Source organism: Pseudorca crassidens, chromosome X (genome assembly GCF_039906515.1).
Source record: "Pseudorca crassidens isolate mPseCra1 chromosome X, mPseCra1.hap1, whole genome shotgun sequence".
Lineage (NCBI taxonomy): Eukaryota > Metazoa > Chordata > Mammalia > Artiodactyla > Delphinidae > Pseudorca > Pseudorca crassidens.
Window position 1 is genome coordinate 25,346,733 of NC_090317.1, and position 17,344 is coordinate 25,364,076.

A 17,344-nucleotide genomic window follows, 5' to 3' on the forward strand; every position below is an offset into this window, starting at 1 on the left:
CCTCATTATAATATTAGAATGTGTTCATTGTAAGAAAAAATAAGATGGTAGAAAACAGTAAAAATTTGCCTTAGTGCTATTATTTAATAATTAACCTAAGAATTCTACCATCTTATCCATTGTTGATACCTTGATGATATATATACTTTCAAACTTTTTGCTACAAAATACATCCAGGGTATGTTTTTGTTAATTCTCACATCAACATTGCAAGGTAGATATTGTTGTTCTAATTTTATCGATGAGCAAACATGAAGTTAAGTGAATGGAAGAGATGGTAGTAGAGCCCAGGTCTGTCTGACTCAAGAGCATTCTCCAGTATGCTTCTTCTCACTCTTCTGTAATAGAGGTATTTGAGGATACATACTCCTCCCTCTAGCTAAGTAGACATCTGCACTTAGGCTGAACTCCAAAATATTTCATTTCTTCCCCTATACAAAACAACTTGCCAGTAAGGAGTCATATGCATGTAAGACAAGGTTTACCAAATAAAAAAGATTGACCATACCTGCTGGAGGACCAAGTGACACTGTCTGTCATCCAAAGTGACAGTGATATTTCTGGAAAAGTCCCCTGTCTCACTCAGTGAACCCCTTCACTTAAACAGGAGGTATTTTCCCTGAGAGTTTCTATTAAACTGATAGCAAATGTTCTTGTAGCAGATAAAGCAAAATTTTCTTATTCTTAAAAATCTACAGAAATGTCTTCTTCATGGGACTTCCCTGGTGGTCCAGTGGTTAAGACTCTGCGCTTCCACTGCAGGGGGCATGGGTTCAATCCCTGGTCGGGGAACTGAGATCCCGCAAGCCGTGTGGCACAGCCAAAAACAAACAGACAAAACCAGAAATGTCTTCTTCAGATATTCCACAGTGCCCTGCTCTCCAGCATCTTCCCTCCCTGTTAGAGAAGAAGTAGACTCACTTGCAATGATTAGATCATTTGTATCAAACTAAGGGCTACTTGGAGATTTTACAACCTCCGAGGGCAAAAAGGGCAAAGATATTATTCTGCATAGGAGCCCTTAGCTACTTTTGCCCTTATGCTTTTAGTATTCTTGGTTGCTTCCTGGTTTAACTTTCATTTTCTTTCCTGGAGGTTACTTTCATTTTCTGAAATTATAAATCCCCATTCGCTAGCCAGAGATAAACATAAGGCTCCGTTGTATCCCCACTTTCCTTGACCTGATGACGAATCCAGATGACAGCTTAGAGTCCTTCTCCACAGTGGATAATCTGGATAGTTTGTAGCCACAAATGGGTCAAGCATATTGCATTCAGTGTTCCATCAAGTCATGCCAAGTCCATGCTCTCACAGGTTTAGATTTTAAAAGAAAGGGCTAGGAGGTTGGTGCATTTCCTGGCATGGAGTATACCTCTTAGTGAAATGAAAGACACTTTGCAGACCAAAAGCTGGCATGAAACATACCTTTGATTTCATCAGCAAGCATGCCATATGTCACAAAATTCTACTGCTTCCTCCCTGTTATTTCATCTGAGTGCCTCTTTCCTGCACATGGCTCTCAGTTGCAGTTAAGTAAAATGGATAGTACAGTTAATTGATGTAAATAACTTGAATTCATTTGGGCCTAAGTTAGTTATTTGCTAAATTAACACTATTCTGAGTTTGATACTCTTTATGGGAGGTAACATGTTATAGTGAAAAGAGGAGCAGACTAGGAATAATGAAACCTGGGTTCTCGTCCAAAGTCTGCTACTGCCTTGCTGTGTTTTGCAAATATTTGAGGCTCTGTTTTCTCATCTGAAAGTGGGAGTAATAATATCCTGCCAACGTGCTATGTCAGAGGGGCGTAAGCATATAAATTGTAATATTGTATGTGAAATTTAAAAGTTGAAAATGTCTAAAGTACTTTGCAAAGTGCGAGGTACTCTTAATATATACCTTCTAATGAATGGCCAAATAGCCATGCATATATGAACGTGGATAGGAAAAGCAGGAAGGACAGTAAAAATTTCAAGTTTTCCACACAAAACTTGTCATTCCTAATATTCTGGTGAAAAAGTAATACATCCTCAATGTAGAGAATATGGAAAATATAAAGGAAATAAAAATCATTCATAGTCACACAACACAAAGATAATTACCATTAGTATTTTGATGTATTTCCTTTCAGTTTTTAATTTTCAAAAAATAATTGGTAATAAACCTCTGTGTATGAGGGGTACTGCTTTTCTGGTTAAAAATTAATAGAAGTTAATTATAGAAAATTTAATAGTTCTCTGTAATCAACCCCTCTTCCTATGAAACTAGGTTTAACAATTTTTCAGTATTTCAGTTTTGTACCTTATTTTTTTCATTTAACATTGTATTGTAGTGTTTCCCCAAATCATTAAAAATTCTCAGAAACTATTTTAACTTTTTAGTATGTAAAATTTTAAATATATATTGAAGTAGAGAGCATGATTGAATGAATCCAATATTTAGCCATCACATAACTTCAGTAATTTTCCACTCATGGGCAATCATGCTTTATCTACATCTCACTCATTTCCCTCTGTTGCCTCCCTAGACTTTTTTGAAGTCCAAGGTATCATATCACTTCATCCATAAAACTTTAGTATATGACTACAAGATATAAAGACTCTTCCTTAACCTAATTTTGATACCATATTGCACATTAAAAATATACAATAAATCTTTAATATCATCAGATATGCTGTACATTTTCAGATTTCTCAGACTATCTCATAAATGTATGTGTAGTTTTTCATTTCTTTGTTCAAATGAGAATCCTAGTAAGATGTACATATTACAATTTATAGCTATGTCTCTTAAATCTCTTTCAATTCCTGTATTTCCCTTCCTGCTATTAATTTTTTTCCTTGCAATTTATTTGTTGAGGAAACTCGATCATTTCTCACACTCTTGATTTTGCTCTTTGCATTCCTGTTGCATTATTTGATGTGTTTCTCTGTCTTTAGTATTTCCTATTAACTGGATGTTAGATCTGGACCACCACTGGTTAATAGAAATATAATGCAGGACACATATGTAGTTTTTAAATTCTGGGAGCCACATTGAAAAAAGGAAAAAAAACAGGTGAAATTAATTTTAATAATATATTTTACTTAACCCAATACGCCCAATTGTTATCACATCAATATAAAATTATTGATGAGGCATTTAAAATGGTTTTTATTATATTCTTTGAAATACTAAGCAAAAAGGCTATAAATCCCTAATGTGTAGCATTTTTATAAAGTCCTGCCGTTAAAAGATCAGTGATTTGGGCTAGATTTCTGGCTGTGGCCTAGTAAGGATCTACAAAACCACTTCCTAAAAAACAGCTATAAACTATGAAGCTCTACAAGTTGACAAAAACAACCATTTAAGCACCCTGGAAATCAACCAAAAGCCTCCAACAATCCAAAAGGCACCCATACTTGAGTAAACTATTGGACTTTAAGTAATAGTAGTGGGACTCTGTGGTTTTTTGGCCTGGGAATACTTGTGCTCTACACACACCCCTCCCCCCTTTTTTACACACACACACACACACACACACACACACACACACACACACACACACACACACACACACACACACACACACACACACACACACACACACACACACACACACACAGACTGATCAGTGCCCATGTGGGACAGGCAGTAAGAATTGTAGCTGCACTGCCATGGTTGACAGTGGTTCACTTAATGTGGAGAGGTGCACGATGCCCATGTCCAGTGATATTGCTGGTATAAGTGATAATCTCAGTGGAGTTTGACCAGTGGGGCGGGCCAACCGTTCTGCTAATCTGAGATTGTGGTAAGCATATTCCTGTCTGAGACTGTGCACATGTGCAGTAGGCAGTGCAGACTTGAGAGAGCCTCAAGCCAGCTCTATTCATCAACCCTGAGGCAGTGCACAGAGGAGACGTGAAGAGGCCCAGTGGAAAATGAAAGCTTTGGCAAACTTAAAAATGTCATGAACTTTGAATGTGCTCCCTTTTCCACACACAGATCCATTGGCAGAAGATAGAACCCTTATAGATTCGAGGTGGTTGAGGACAACCTCTTTGCAATTATTGACTGATCACAAAGCTACAGGGACACAGAGTTCACCCTTAGGAAACCAAGCTTAAAAAAGAATATAACAAAAATACTGACCAGAGAAACCAGCCGTACATCATCGGGTGACATATTTCACAGATTTAGGCCAGGCGTGTCAGTAAATAAATTAAAAAATCAGCAACAGTTACCTTCAGGGGAAAAGTCAGAATCCAGAATTGTTATATTTCCAAAATGTCCAGTTTTCAACACAAAATTATGAAATATGCAAAGAAAAAAAATCAGTCAATATAAACTGTCTCTTAATATCGCCAGATGTTGTAACTAACAGGCAAGACTTCAAAGTAGCTATTATAAATACGTTCAAAGAAGAAAAAGAAACCATGAATAAAGACAATGGAAATTGTGACAAAAATGAACAAACTAGTGCTTTTCAACAAAGAAGTAGAAATATAAAAAGAACCAAATGGAAATAATTGAAATAAAAAATTCACTAGAGGGACTCAACAGCAGATTCATGATGGTAAAAGAAACAGTTAACTTGAAGATTGATCTATAGAAATTATTTAATCTGAAGAACAGAGAGAAAAAAAAATCAAAGAAAAATGAACAGAGCCTCAGGGACATGTGGGGCAACATTAAGAATACAAAAAAAACCCCACCAAAAACCCAACATATACATAATATGGATCCCAGAAGGAAGTGGAAAAAGAAAGGGGTGGCAGAACATGCTTAACAAAAATATTTGCAAATTTAACACAACAACATACAAAAAGGATTATGTTCAGAAATAAAAAGGACATGAAGGACTGATAAATGCTCCAACATGGATGAACAAGAGCATTATGAAAGCATTGTGAAAGTAGCCAGATGCAAAAAGACCACATATTGTGTGATTCCATTTATAGAAAATGTCCAGAATAGGCAAATCCATAGACAGAAAGTGTATTAGTAGTTGCCAGGTGCTGGGGGGGAGGTTGAATTGGAAGTGACTGCTTGATGGATTTAGGGATTATTTTTAGGATGATGGAAATGTTTAAAAACTGGATGGTGGTGATGGTTTCACAACTCTATAAATGAACTCTATAAATGTTATATAAATTATATATCTAAATAAAGCAGTTTAAAAAAGAAATAGTAAACCAACAACAGAAACAAAACAAAAAGATCAGTAACGATTGACTCCCTGAATATTATTTTTTCAAAACAATAGATAACCTAGGATTGCTACATTTACAGTTGCAAAAGTCATTAATTAATAATCATAACTGTATAAATTGTTTTGCAGTTTACATGGGGCTTTCATATATTTCATATATTTTATTGGGGTCATCTGTCAGCACTCTGGGGGAGGAAGGTTGTTTAGCCTTTATTATGCAAAAAGGAGAAGAGGTTAGCTGATTTATCCGATGCCATACAGTAAGTGACACAAGATGGGCCCAAACTCAGACTTTCTGACTCCAAGTTCAGTGCCCTTTCTGCTATATTATATCAACCCCACTCTCTGTGGTAGCAACCCAATTGGAATTACATTGTACTACTCCCTGTAGGTAAATATGGAACCTTAGATATTAGAAGAGGGAATCACAAAGGTGAAAATTACAACTCAATCTGTGCTCTGTTCTTACTGAGCATTTGTTGGTAGGGAGGCTGAGGAAGTCTAGTAAACTTCTGGCTTGTGGCCTGGAATGGTGCAGAAATCTGTATCAAACTGATCACACGTTGACCCAGCAACACCAAGCCTGTTCTAGGCCTCTTTCATCTGGGTGTCTAGTAAAGGCAAAATGTGGTAGGCAGGAGAAATTGTGTTGGAGATTTATACCCAATAGCGTTTGCAGAACAGCCATGTTTTTATAGGTTTACTGGTATCACTCATGGTATTGTAGGACCCTTCCACTTAGATCTAAATTCCTCCTTTCCTGGGCATCTTTATGTCATCCTTGTCCATGAAGCTTATTCTCTTTGTTACATATGCAATACCTTTTTCAGATGATTTGTAGGATCTAGAAGCCACTTAGTCTCCTAAGCTGCTAAACTGCAAACTAAAATCTTGCCTGAGTTTCCCACTCTGGTTCCAGCACCTTCCTCTGAATCTTATTTCGAAGAATCTGTGACCCTCATAGCAAAGAGATTAAGAGTACAGGCTATGGAGCTGGACATTTTGGATTTGAATTCTAGCTTCACTAGCTGTGTGATCTTGGTGAAATTACTTAACCTTTCAGTGCTTCTGTTTCTTTATCTGTCAATGAGGAAAACATATCTCATTATGAAAATTTTGAGGATTAAATGCAATCATGGATGTATATTGCTTAAAAGAGTTCCTGGATCTTCTTTTTAGTCCTTTTACTTCTGATAATAATAATAATAAGGAGGAGGAGGGGGAGGAGAAGAAGGAAGAAGAAGAAGAAGGAGAAGAAGAGGGGGAAGAAGAAGAGGAAGAATTATTATTTAAGCAAGCCGAAAACTTGAACTTATACTACAGGCTTTCCTCTGGTACTTGTTTTTTACAACTTTCAATCATATTATTTTCATGTGCTAGCCGTAACAGCCCTGTGAGGCTCATAGGATTAATGATATTAGGTATTTTCCCCACTTTACAGAAAAGAAAATAGTGGTACACTACTTTGTCATAAAGCTGGGTCTGGAACACACATTTTAAGATTCTCTCATGGGGCTCTTTCTAATACAGCCTGCTGCCTTTAACATAGTTAGCATTTGCCCAAAGGAGCAAAATACTTGGTGCAAAACTCAGCAATCATTATTAACCCCTGTATCCACCTCTACAATTAAGTCACTAAAGGGTCTACATCTTTGTAGCATATGTTATGTTAATTTGATTAGCTTCTTTTCCACCTAATATTTAACATAATTGAAATTGAAGTTCAAGCAGTAAGTAGTGAAAATGTTTCTGCTCCCAATTGTTTTACATGAAACTTGAGAGGGTTACTGATAAAGTGCGAATTTCACTGAACTAATGTAGAAGATGGATGGCAACAGAAGGCTATGATTAGTATTTGCTATTTGCAAACTGTGGAAGAAAGTGATATCTCTGGTTGTTCAATGTCATATTTAAAGCCTATTACTTTTCAAGATACTGTGTTAAATTTGATGCTACATTTTGGATAAGTGTGTTAATGCTAAAATTACTATGAAATTTACAACACCCCAGTGGATTTCATTGTAAGAAAAATGAATCGACTGTAATTGTTTATTTGGGGAAATAAGCAGCTATTGTTCTTCTCCAAAGAGTGAGAAGACTTTTATACATTGAGTTACCTGTATACATACAGTTTTTTTGAAGAGTGTTCCCCATATTAAGTGTTTAGCTGATTTACATAATCTGCCACAAAGGATATTGAGAAGTTATAAGAGAAAGATAATTTGAAATTACTTTAGGTAGTTGTTGGAGTTCCAAAAGAGGGATGATGTGATGCAGATAGATGTCACTGCAACTCAGAAATGTATTATTATTTTCAAATTACTAAGGTATAGAGATGTGCTAGGTATTTGTACACAGTTTTTAAAAAATCCCTGCCTCAACAAATTTGAAATATGAACCAGAGATTCTGGGCCCTCATTTTGGCATGTGGTAAGCTGTTGCCATTTATCTAATGGGATATTATGAAATACTCAATAAATCTTTAAAATTATGATATATATTGTTCCAGTTCCCAAGAACTTTGACCAAACGTCTGTGTGTGTGTGTCTGTGTGTCTGTGTCTGTGTGTGAGTTTTGGAGTCCAAATTCCCTAAGCAGCAATGGGGAATACGAAATTAGAGTGTCTAAAATAATTGGTCTAGAATTCTAGATGTTTTCCTTTTAAAATCATTTTCCAGATTAGAGTGTTTTGTGGAGTCTGGCAACAACACCAACTTTGCCATTTACTAATTCTTCTCTCTCCCTGCTTGTCTCATGTGATCTAGCATCCATATCCATAAAAGTGTTTAGAGTTTTTATCCAAAAATAATGAGAAAAAATAGACACAAGAAGCCAGAAGAAAACAGAGCATCTACAGAAAGAGATGTGAGATTAATCATCACTATTTAGTTGTGGAATTAAATGACTTCCATTTTTCTTTTTCAAAATGGCCTAAAGAGCCTGCCGAGGCACTGGGAGGAAATCCACTGCAGCTGTTCTCACAACTGAGTCACATCAGTTTTAGAGGAATATTTTTCCAGGAGGGACCTTTCATGCTTCCATTGTAAGACTTTAAAAGCACTAATAGAACAATTAGGTTAAACAAACTCATGTGAACCAATGCGGTAAACAGAATTTCATTTCAACTCTTGAGTGTTATCTCTTTGATATAATGGGATATCTATGTACCACAAAAGCAGTCTACTTCTAAAGGTATCATTTCCTGGATAAGAAGCCCCATATGCAGTACATAAAATTCTCAGCCTATCTCCTGAAAAATGATGATTTATTTCTCTTTTTATTTACTAAAATGTTATAGCAGTATCCATGAGACACCATAATACCTGGCCAAATCCATAACAAAGCAAACTAGTGCTTTAGGCTTTATGTACCTATCTAGGCTCTCATCATACACATATTGATAGGTTTTCTTGTTTTTTAAATAATAGAATTCAGTCAGACTACAATTTATTTGGTGTATGAGTAAATGAAGTCAATCAAACAGCTGCTGGGTAGTTAGATACTAACAAATTGTCTTCAGAAAGCCTCTTGGTTTTATCAAGTTTGTCATATTTTTCTAAAGCATCTAAAGCAACTGATTTATGTCCAGCCAGTGATCATGCTTTCCTTTTAGTATAAAGTTCATTCATCTAAAAAGGACAAAAATAAAAAGGGCAAACAACAAACTGTGAAAGGCAGTTTCAGCAAATATTATAAAGGCTTAATTTATTTGCCGTATTGTACCAATATAGTTTAATTTTTAAAACTCACTAAGGACCCCAGTAGATAAATGCACAAAAGCCATAAATAGTTCACAAAAGAGGATAAAGAACTAGCAAACACATGCAGAGGAAATATTCAACATCACTAATAATCAAGGAGATGCAAAGTAAAAGTGGATACCTTTAATTTACTTATTTCAAGTAGACATTAAAAAGTAATACTCAAAGTTGACAAGGGTAGAGCGAAAGGAGAGTGTTCCCATACATTGCTAATAGCAGGGTAAATCATTATAATCCTCCAAACCTTTTGACTCATTAATTCAACTTCTTGGAATCTACCCTAAGGAAATAATAAAAAATATCAAAGATGTTCATGTTATTTTTATTTGACTCCAGTTAGAATACTTGTAAATAGAAAGGGAAGAATATAAATGCCCAATAATAGGGGAATGGGTGTGTAAATTACAGTACATCCACACTACACTGCTATTAAAAATGATGGTTACACAAATTCTACAGAAACATGCAAAAAACATCTACTGTGAAGGAAACAACATGAAAAAAATATGTGTATATTATGACTGTAAGGAAATGGGCCAGAATGACAGCAGTCACTCTTACAGGCTGGTAGGATTATGGGGGAGATTTCTCCCTCAATTTTGCAAAGATGCAAGTGATTATGTTACTTTTAAAGCTTCCCCCCGCCCCCCAACAGTTCACTACTTAAATGTTTGCTTAAGAAAAACAAAGACAGGTGAGAGAAGAATCAGCGAAGAATTCACATTTACTTCCGAAGTCCAATGTCTTCTGAGTCAGTCAATCTGCATCAAAATAAAAGGTCCTTATTAAGGAAAATTATTGTAATAATTCCAAAGAGTACGATCCCCCTTTTGCTAGCTGTTCTCCAGGTACTTGGTGGCCTCATTTGGTCTTGTCTGGTGTGCTCTGAAGGCCTGTTTTCCTTGGGCAATATGCTCTGTACCCTTTAATTTTTTTTCTAGGGTGGAGTGAGCCTTTTTGGTGAAAGCCCCAACAGTTGCTATGAGTAGGACAAGTCTGTTTTCCGATTTGAGAGGGCAGCCATATATGATAAAGAACAAGATATGGAAAGAAAGTAACAGGAATAGAGGAAGAGGAAGAGAGGTTATCCTCAATGAATAGATGTATACACAGACCCACGGATTCAAAAGCAGTATTTTACTTAAACTACCCTATAATAGATTGGAATGAGTATGAAGGGTTGGGAAAAGGGAGGGGAAAGGAAGGAAGGCAAGCTGATAGGAGGAGGAATGATAAATAATGTAAACTTGGCTTTGAACATACCCACCATTTGGGGGGGCAATCAATTTAAGCTTCCCTTCAATTTCATATACAATCATGGGATTTTAGAGCTGGAAGAGCTCTTTGAGATAATCTAATCTCCTTTTATATTTAGGTAAACTAGAGGCCCCGAGAGAGGGAAGATGATGTACCTTAGGCCACTATTCCAGGTATTCTTCTGAAAGACAAAGTGGAATAGTGATCAAGAGTGTGTCCTTTGGAGACAGATTGTATGAATTGAAATCTCAGCTCTTCTGCTTACTAGCTGTGTGACCTTGGGCAAGTCACCTAACTGTTCTGTTCCTTAGTTTTCTTTATAAAATGGGTATAAAAGTAGTACCTACCTCATAGGGTGCTATAAGAATGAAAAGAGGTAATATATGAAAAGCATTTACAACAGTGTCTGGTAGGCCTGATACCTGGTAACTGCTGTGAGTTAGCTGCTGCTGGGGCAGCTGCTGCTTTTGTTGTGATAATCCTGCCATTCCAAGGCCAGTGATTTCCCCATACCAAATTGTCTGTCCATAGCCTTATGTGACTAAAGAAATAAACATAAAACCTCCTTGGGTCTCCTCTGAAGTCACCTTGGAGTTTATCTTGTTAGCAAGTAGAAAGTGGAAAACACAAGGGTAAACCACAGGTGGTGACATTTAAATTTATACTATGTGATCTATCTGAATGGATCTTCTGCAGTAGCAAAGATAATTGACTTCTTTGTTTTCTACTGTTACATTAGCAGCATGCGTTTACCTACACAATTGCTTTTTTTAAAAAAGTTTATCATTATCAAAATAATAGAGAAATAAAAAATTATTTTGATGTGAATTGCATTATATGTACCTTTGGTTTTTCTACGAGTTGATAATGTCATCATCATGTCTAAATGACATTGGCTTGTCAGTGGACCTCCAGGCACTGAATGAAAACGTCAGTTAAGCAGATATGAACCTATTCTTTACCTTAGAGTATTTAGAACAGCATCTTTTCAGAATTATTGTGCTTTCAAACTTCGTTACATTTAAAATATTAATCTCTTTCTTAATGTTTTACCACTTTTTTACTTTCAAAAGGTGAACTAGTTTTGAGTAACATCAAGCTCTGTCTCTCAAGACCTTGTTAAATCTCACAGTTGTATACTTTCACAGCTCTAGGCACATGATTATGTGTGCCTCCGTATCACGTGTCTGAAGAGAGCTGGAGTATATCTTCTGCCATCTCTGTCCACTGACGCAGATTTTAACATAAGAAATTGTGGTTGAGGGTCAGGGAACAGGGAAAGATTATTTTCTCTTGGTTTTTACCAATTTGTGATGTAAGATTGTTTCCAACGGACACTCTGATTATAGCTGTGAATAGCTGTGATTAGAACTTCAAGAATGGTTCAGAATGGCTATAGGAATCTCTCTCTCTTCTCATCTCACTTTCATGTTGCAAGTACACATACTGAGGGAAAGAAGAATGTCTAGATTTTCATACATAAAAATACAGGTGATTTTAACATGATAAATCATAGTAACCAAAACACAACGTTAGGCATTAGAAGTGAGATGTTTTTCATTTTTAAATTTAACTTGTTAGGTTCGAGTGGTATAAATTTATAACCAGCTGAGGCTTAAGAGGGAGCATTATTTTGGCCATACCTCTGCTATGTTAATCCCAAGCAGAGTGAACCAAAGATTTTACTGAAAGAGCAAGTGAGAGATCGGAAGTGTGCTTTAGAAAATAAAATAATATCTATTTATCTCCTTATTATAACATTTTATCAAGCATGTTATTGGTTTTTTTAATTATAAGGTCCTTGATTGATATTTTTGCATTATCAATGACCTTATGTGGAAAATAGCTCTCCAGCCCTGCTCAGTAAACTTTCAGTCTTTAATGAACAAAGAACTGTATGTGTTGGTTAAAATGAAGTGGCGTGAATTTTATTGATGCCTCCGTTTCTGGGTGAAAGTCCAATCTTCAGCTGCAACAGTGCATCTGGGGAAGTCTGCTATTGGTACATTTCTCACTTTGCACGGTTTGTAGCTAAGTCAAGGTCTAAAATCCAGGCAACTGTTTACTTTCTGAAGAATATGCTATGGGAACCTAAGAAGAGAGAGATTAAAATTGGCTTTAGATGCTCAATGGAATTTCAGTGGTTGTGGTGATGGTGTTGGTGATGAACAAATAAGCAGTCCTTTCCCAATATCTTCATCTTTGGTGCTCAAACATTACTTTGTCTTTTTTTTGAGTCATTTCATTATGCTTTGTAGTAGAGTTGTTTATTTATCACTTATATTACATAACAACTGTGAGTTCCTTGGGGGCAGAGACTATGGCCTATTCATTTCTATATTCTCCCTGGCCCCTCTTGTGAGTCTTGGCAATGGTTTATTCATTTCACTTAACAGGTATTGAGCAAAGGTCTACTATATGCAAGGCACTGTGCTCATTTTGGGGATATAGGAATGAATAGAACAGATAAAAATATCTACCTTCATAGAGGTTGCATTTCAGAGGGGAGAGACAGGTGGCAGACAATAAACAAAATATACAGTATATCATTTAGTGACAAGTGCTATGAAAGACAGGAAGGAGGATGAGAAATGACACTTTTCAGTGGTTTACAATGAGAGGTTGCAAAGGCCCTGAGGTGGAATCGTGCCTGGTATTTTTGGAAACAGCAAGAAGGATAGTACATCTAGAGTGCATGAGATGGGGGAAATATCAGAGGATGAGTTTGGAGACGTTAGGGGAGGGAGAGGTGGACACTGTAGGGGTCCACCTAGGTCATTGTAAGGATTTCAGCTTTTATTTTAAAGGAAATAGGGTGCCATTGCTACTTTTGAGCCAAGAAGAGACATGCTATGACTTAGATTTAAAAGCTTCATTCTGGCTGGAGTGTGGGGAACTTGCTATAAGGGACTGATGGTGTAGCAGCGGATCAATTAGGAGGCTATTGCAATAATCCTGGTGTGGTAGTAGGGAAGTGGAGACACGTTGTTGGATTCTGGATATATTTCAAAGGTAACATCTACAGGATGAACTGATGGATTGCATGTGGGATGTGAAAGACAGGAATCAAGGATGACTTCAAGTAGTGTGGCCTCAGCAAACAGAAGAATGAAGTTGCCATTTACCAAGGTGGAGAAGACTATGAAAGGAGCAGTTTTGGGAAGGGAAGCAGTTTTGAACATAGTAAGTTTGAGATACCTTTTAGATATCCAAGTAGAGACACTGAGTAAGCAGTTGGATATTCAAGTCTATGGCTCAGGGGAGGGACCTATGCTGGAGCTACAGATTGGGGGACTGTGAGTGTATAGTCAGTATGTGAAGCCGTCAGATGGTATGAGCTTAGATTATTATTGAATCATCAGTATATATTCATTTACAATACTTTATCTGCTTTCTCTCCAAGGATGCTCAACTCTGCTGTCAATTCAACCAAGCTAGGTGTCTCCGTGGGCCACTTAATGGAATTTGTAGATTCAGGAGTTAAATAGTTTTTACTATGTATGTGCCTAGAGTAGTGCTAAGTGGTATGGGGGACATAAAGAGGAATAAGACTCAGAGTCTGCCTTCAAGGACCTGGTTAGGGAACTAAGGCTTCAACTAGTGAAACGTTGCTCATACTATGAAGCATTATGTACCATTGAATGCATATCAGTCAATTGATAAGCTTTATTGAGTGATTTCAGTGTTCTTTTTGCTGTACATGCAATAGAAATTCCAAAAAGTGAGATACTGTACATGATAAAGGAGCCACTGCCTAGATGCCTGAAGATTTCTTTGACAATGCATATGGTGAAGAGCTGAAGAAAAATAAGGGAGTCATTTTCACTGCAAAATAAAATCATGGCATTATTTGGTTTCAAGCTAGGTTTCTTTAACATTGTATGAAAGGACCAAGTTGCAGAGTTACAACAGTGGATGAAAATGAGAATGAAAATAAGAACATTTTGACAGGACTTTAAACTTTTCAGAAGACTTTGACAGCTCAGGTGTCATTTGATCTTCTCTGACCACTCTGTGCTAAGTAAGGTGGATAATGCCTCTATGGGTCTTAAGAGCCTTAGTGGCTCCTAGCTCAGCATTCTGTGGGGAAGGGGGGTTCTTTCAGTGATTTATCATGAAGTGTTAAATCTCTATTTCTAAACCCAATTTAGATCCTGCTGTTCCTACACCAGTATACTCACCAGAAGTGTTGTTTATATCCTCTCGGTACTATGAAGAACAAAAATTTACCACCACCTAACTCATTAAAAATGCTCTGCAAGCCTGAGGCGCAGAAGCCACTGTATGAACACATAGAGCTCAGTCCCCCTTAAGGACACTTTATTTCATGAGCCTCTCTAACTCAGAATCATTCTCTTCCTCAGAGCCCCTTTCTTAAATGCAGTATTAAACCAGAGGCAAGTATGTGTTTTTTTCTGAATGTAGTTCTCTTACCAGTTTTCATTTCAGATGTAGGATGTGCTGGGTTAATATTTGTACTTCTGGCCACTTTCAAATCTTATAATGTTTTTTTAATCTGACCACAGACTTTAACATTAAACACATGCACACACCATAGAAAAACGCTGTCCTTTATTTGCCTTCCAATACAAATATTTTTGAAGACTCTCTTTCACCTTGAGTATTTTCTAATACTGCTACCTCCAGCTTAATCCTAACTGCTTGACAAGGTATGCGTGTAACACAGTGTTATTATTGCCTCCGGCTAGCTTCATGTCATCTAGTTTGTCTTTTGCTCCCCTCCTTTGACAGTATTATCAGGACCAATTGTGAATCGGCCAGATGCATTTTCTCGCAAAAGGACAAATCTAAGATGGCTTGTGTTTTTCCCTCTTTCTTTCAGGACTGCTTACATTAAAGGAGTTCCTTTTTTCATGAAACTGAGCTTGCTTAATCAGAGATGGAGCAAACAGACTGCAAACCCTATCAGCCTCTGTCAAAAGTCAAGCATGAAATGGACCTAGCTTATACTAGTTCTTCCGATGAGAGTGAAGATGGAAGAAAACCAAGACAGTCATACAACTCCAGAGAAACTCTGCATGAGTATAACCAAGAGCTGAGGATGAATTACAATAGCCAGAGTAGGAAGAGGAAAGAAGTAGAGAAATCTACTCAAGGTATGTTTTTATTGGATTTTTATAGTTAATATTATTTCTCATTAGGGAATGCTTGTATGCATAAACATAAGTTTCAAAAACAAATTTGCTAATGTTAACTGGTTAATAATTTGCGCTACTTACATATGCTTAGTGAATCTGTTTCATATGCCAATCCAGCTGAGGTTGTCGGATTGTGCATGAATTTGGATGCAACAATCCTCTTATCAGAGCATTCAAAATTTGTCTAATCCTACAAATAGCCATTTACAGACTGAAGGATAAATAATTTATAGTAAGATGAAAAGTAAACAGCTAAGTGCTTTTCAAGCCATTGCCTATATGGGACAAAAGTCTCAAATAAATATTTGGCATCTAAAAGAGCTTTAAAAAGGTTAGTGGGGACTACCAAGCAAAGGTCCAGAAAGTTTATCCACAGAATGCTGAAACCTTGTGCAACACAGTCCTAAGGGAAGGTAAGAATTGGTTGGAACCCTTCCTACCACAGCCGTAATGTGGGACATATCCTTTGGACAGCCTTGGTTTTTCAATTATGGATTGACAAGACAGTTTCTAATAAATAGAAAACAGATAGAAATATTATTTCCTTATTTCTTTTCAATTGATAGATACGTGGTATTAGACTATTTTAACTACACAGGAAAAAAAAAGATACTGACATTGGCACAGGTTACTTTTTTTAAAAAAGAATAAGTCTGTGTTGAGATTTAAAAAAAAAATAATTTTATTATCTAGATCAGTGGTTCTCAAAGCATGGACCTTGGACCAGCAGGAACAGCATCACCCACAGACTTGTTAGAAAGGCAAATTCTCTGGGATCACCAAAGATCATGTAAAGTGTGGTTATTACAAATGAAAATTGCTGTATTCTAATTAGTATTGGAACCTTATGTTAGAAAAACTTTAAATGGAGCCAAAGATTTAAGATATTCATACCAACATTTAGATATGCACTAAATGTTTATATTAACTATGTTACTCATTCTTTAGCTCTTAACATACTTGCTAAAGGTCTTATATCTGTCTTTTCAAGTAATTCATTTTAATCTTCCCTATTTATTCAGCTAAAGACTGAAACTTTGTTATGAGTAATTTTATTCTTCTGCGTAACTGGAAATTGGAAAATGTCTTACGGGAATTTTTGGTGGGGTGTTCTATTATACTTTAAGAAATGTGTAGTTACCATTAAAATATTTTTCTATTAAGTTTGTCTTTACAGACTGTGAACTTACAATTGTGACTTGTGGCTTACGGAATTGGAGTGTAGAGTGCCTGACCTAATAATGTTGTGAATTTAAATAAGAATGTATTTCTGGTGACAGTTTGTTCTAAAAGTATAAGCAATTTTATATTAAGTCAATATAAAGAACTAGCCAGCCTCGGATTTTGTCTCTCTGCATTGTGATCAAAATGAATTCTGAGACAAGAGAAGTTTGTCTTTAAAGATGTCACCCTAATTTCATTTTAATAACCTATTATTATTCAATAAGTTTATTTTTTAACATCTTTATTGGAGTATAATTGCTTTACAATGTTGTGTTAGTTGCTGCGGTATAACACAGTGAATCAGCTATATGTATACATATATCCCCATTTCTCCTCCCTCTTGTGTCTCCCTCCCACCCTCCCCATCCCACCCGTCTAGGTGGACACAAAGCACCGAGCTGATCTCCCTGTGCTATGCAGCTGCTTCCCACTACCTATCTATTTTACATTTGGTAGTGTATACATGTCCATGCCACACTCTCACTTTGTCCCAGCTTATCCTTCCCCATCCCCGTGTCCTCAACTCCATTCTCTACATCTCCATCTTCATTCCTGTCCTGCCCCTAGGTTCTTCAGAACCATTTTTTTTCTTTTAGATCCATATATATGTGTTAGCATACGGTATTTGTTTTTCTCTTTCTGACGTACTTCACTCTGAATGACAGACTCTAGGTCCATCCATCTCACTACAGATAACTCAATTTCGTTTCTTTTTATGGCTGAGTAATATTCCATTGTATATATGTGCCACA

The 17,344-nt window shown here is 36.6% G+C and overlaps 1 protein-coding gene across 1 annotated transcript in view; it reads left to right on the forward strand.

Moving 5' to 3' along the window:
- LOC137216580 (teneurin-1-like) overlaps window positions 1-17,344 on the forward strand; it is a 405,037-nt gene that overhangs the window by 199,090 nt on the left and 188,603 nt on the right. Inside the window, exon 2 of the mRNA XM_067722678.1 lies at window positions 15,053-15,326. Within this exon, the coding sequence (XP_067578779.1) occupies window positions 15,110-15,326 (217 nt within the window). The 5' untranslated portion in view covers window positions 15,053-15,109. The remainder of the gene's footprint in view (window positions 1-15,052; window positions 15,327-17,344) is intronic.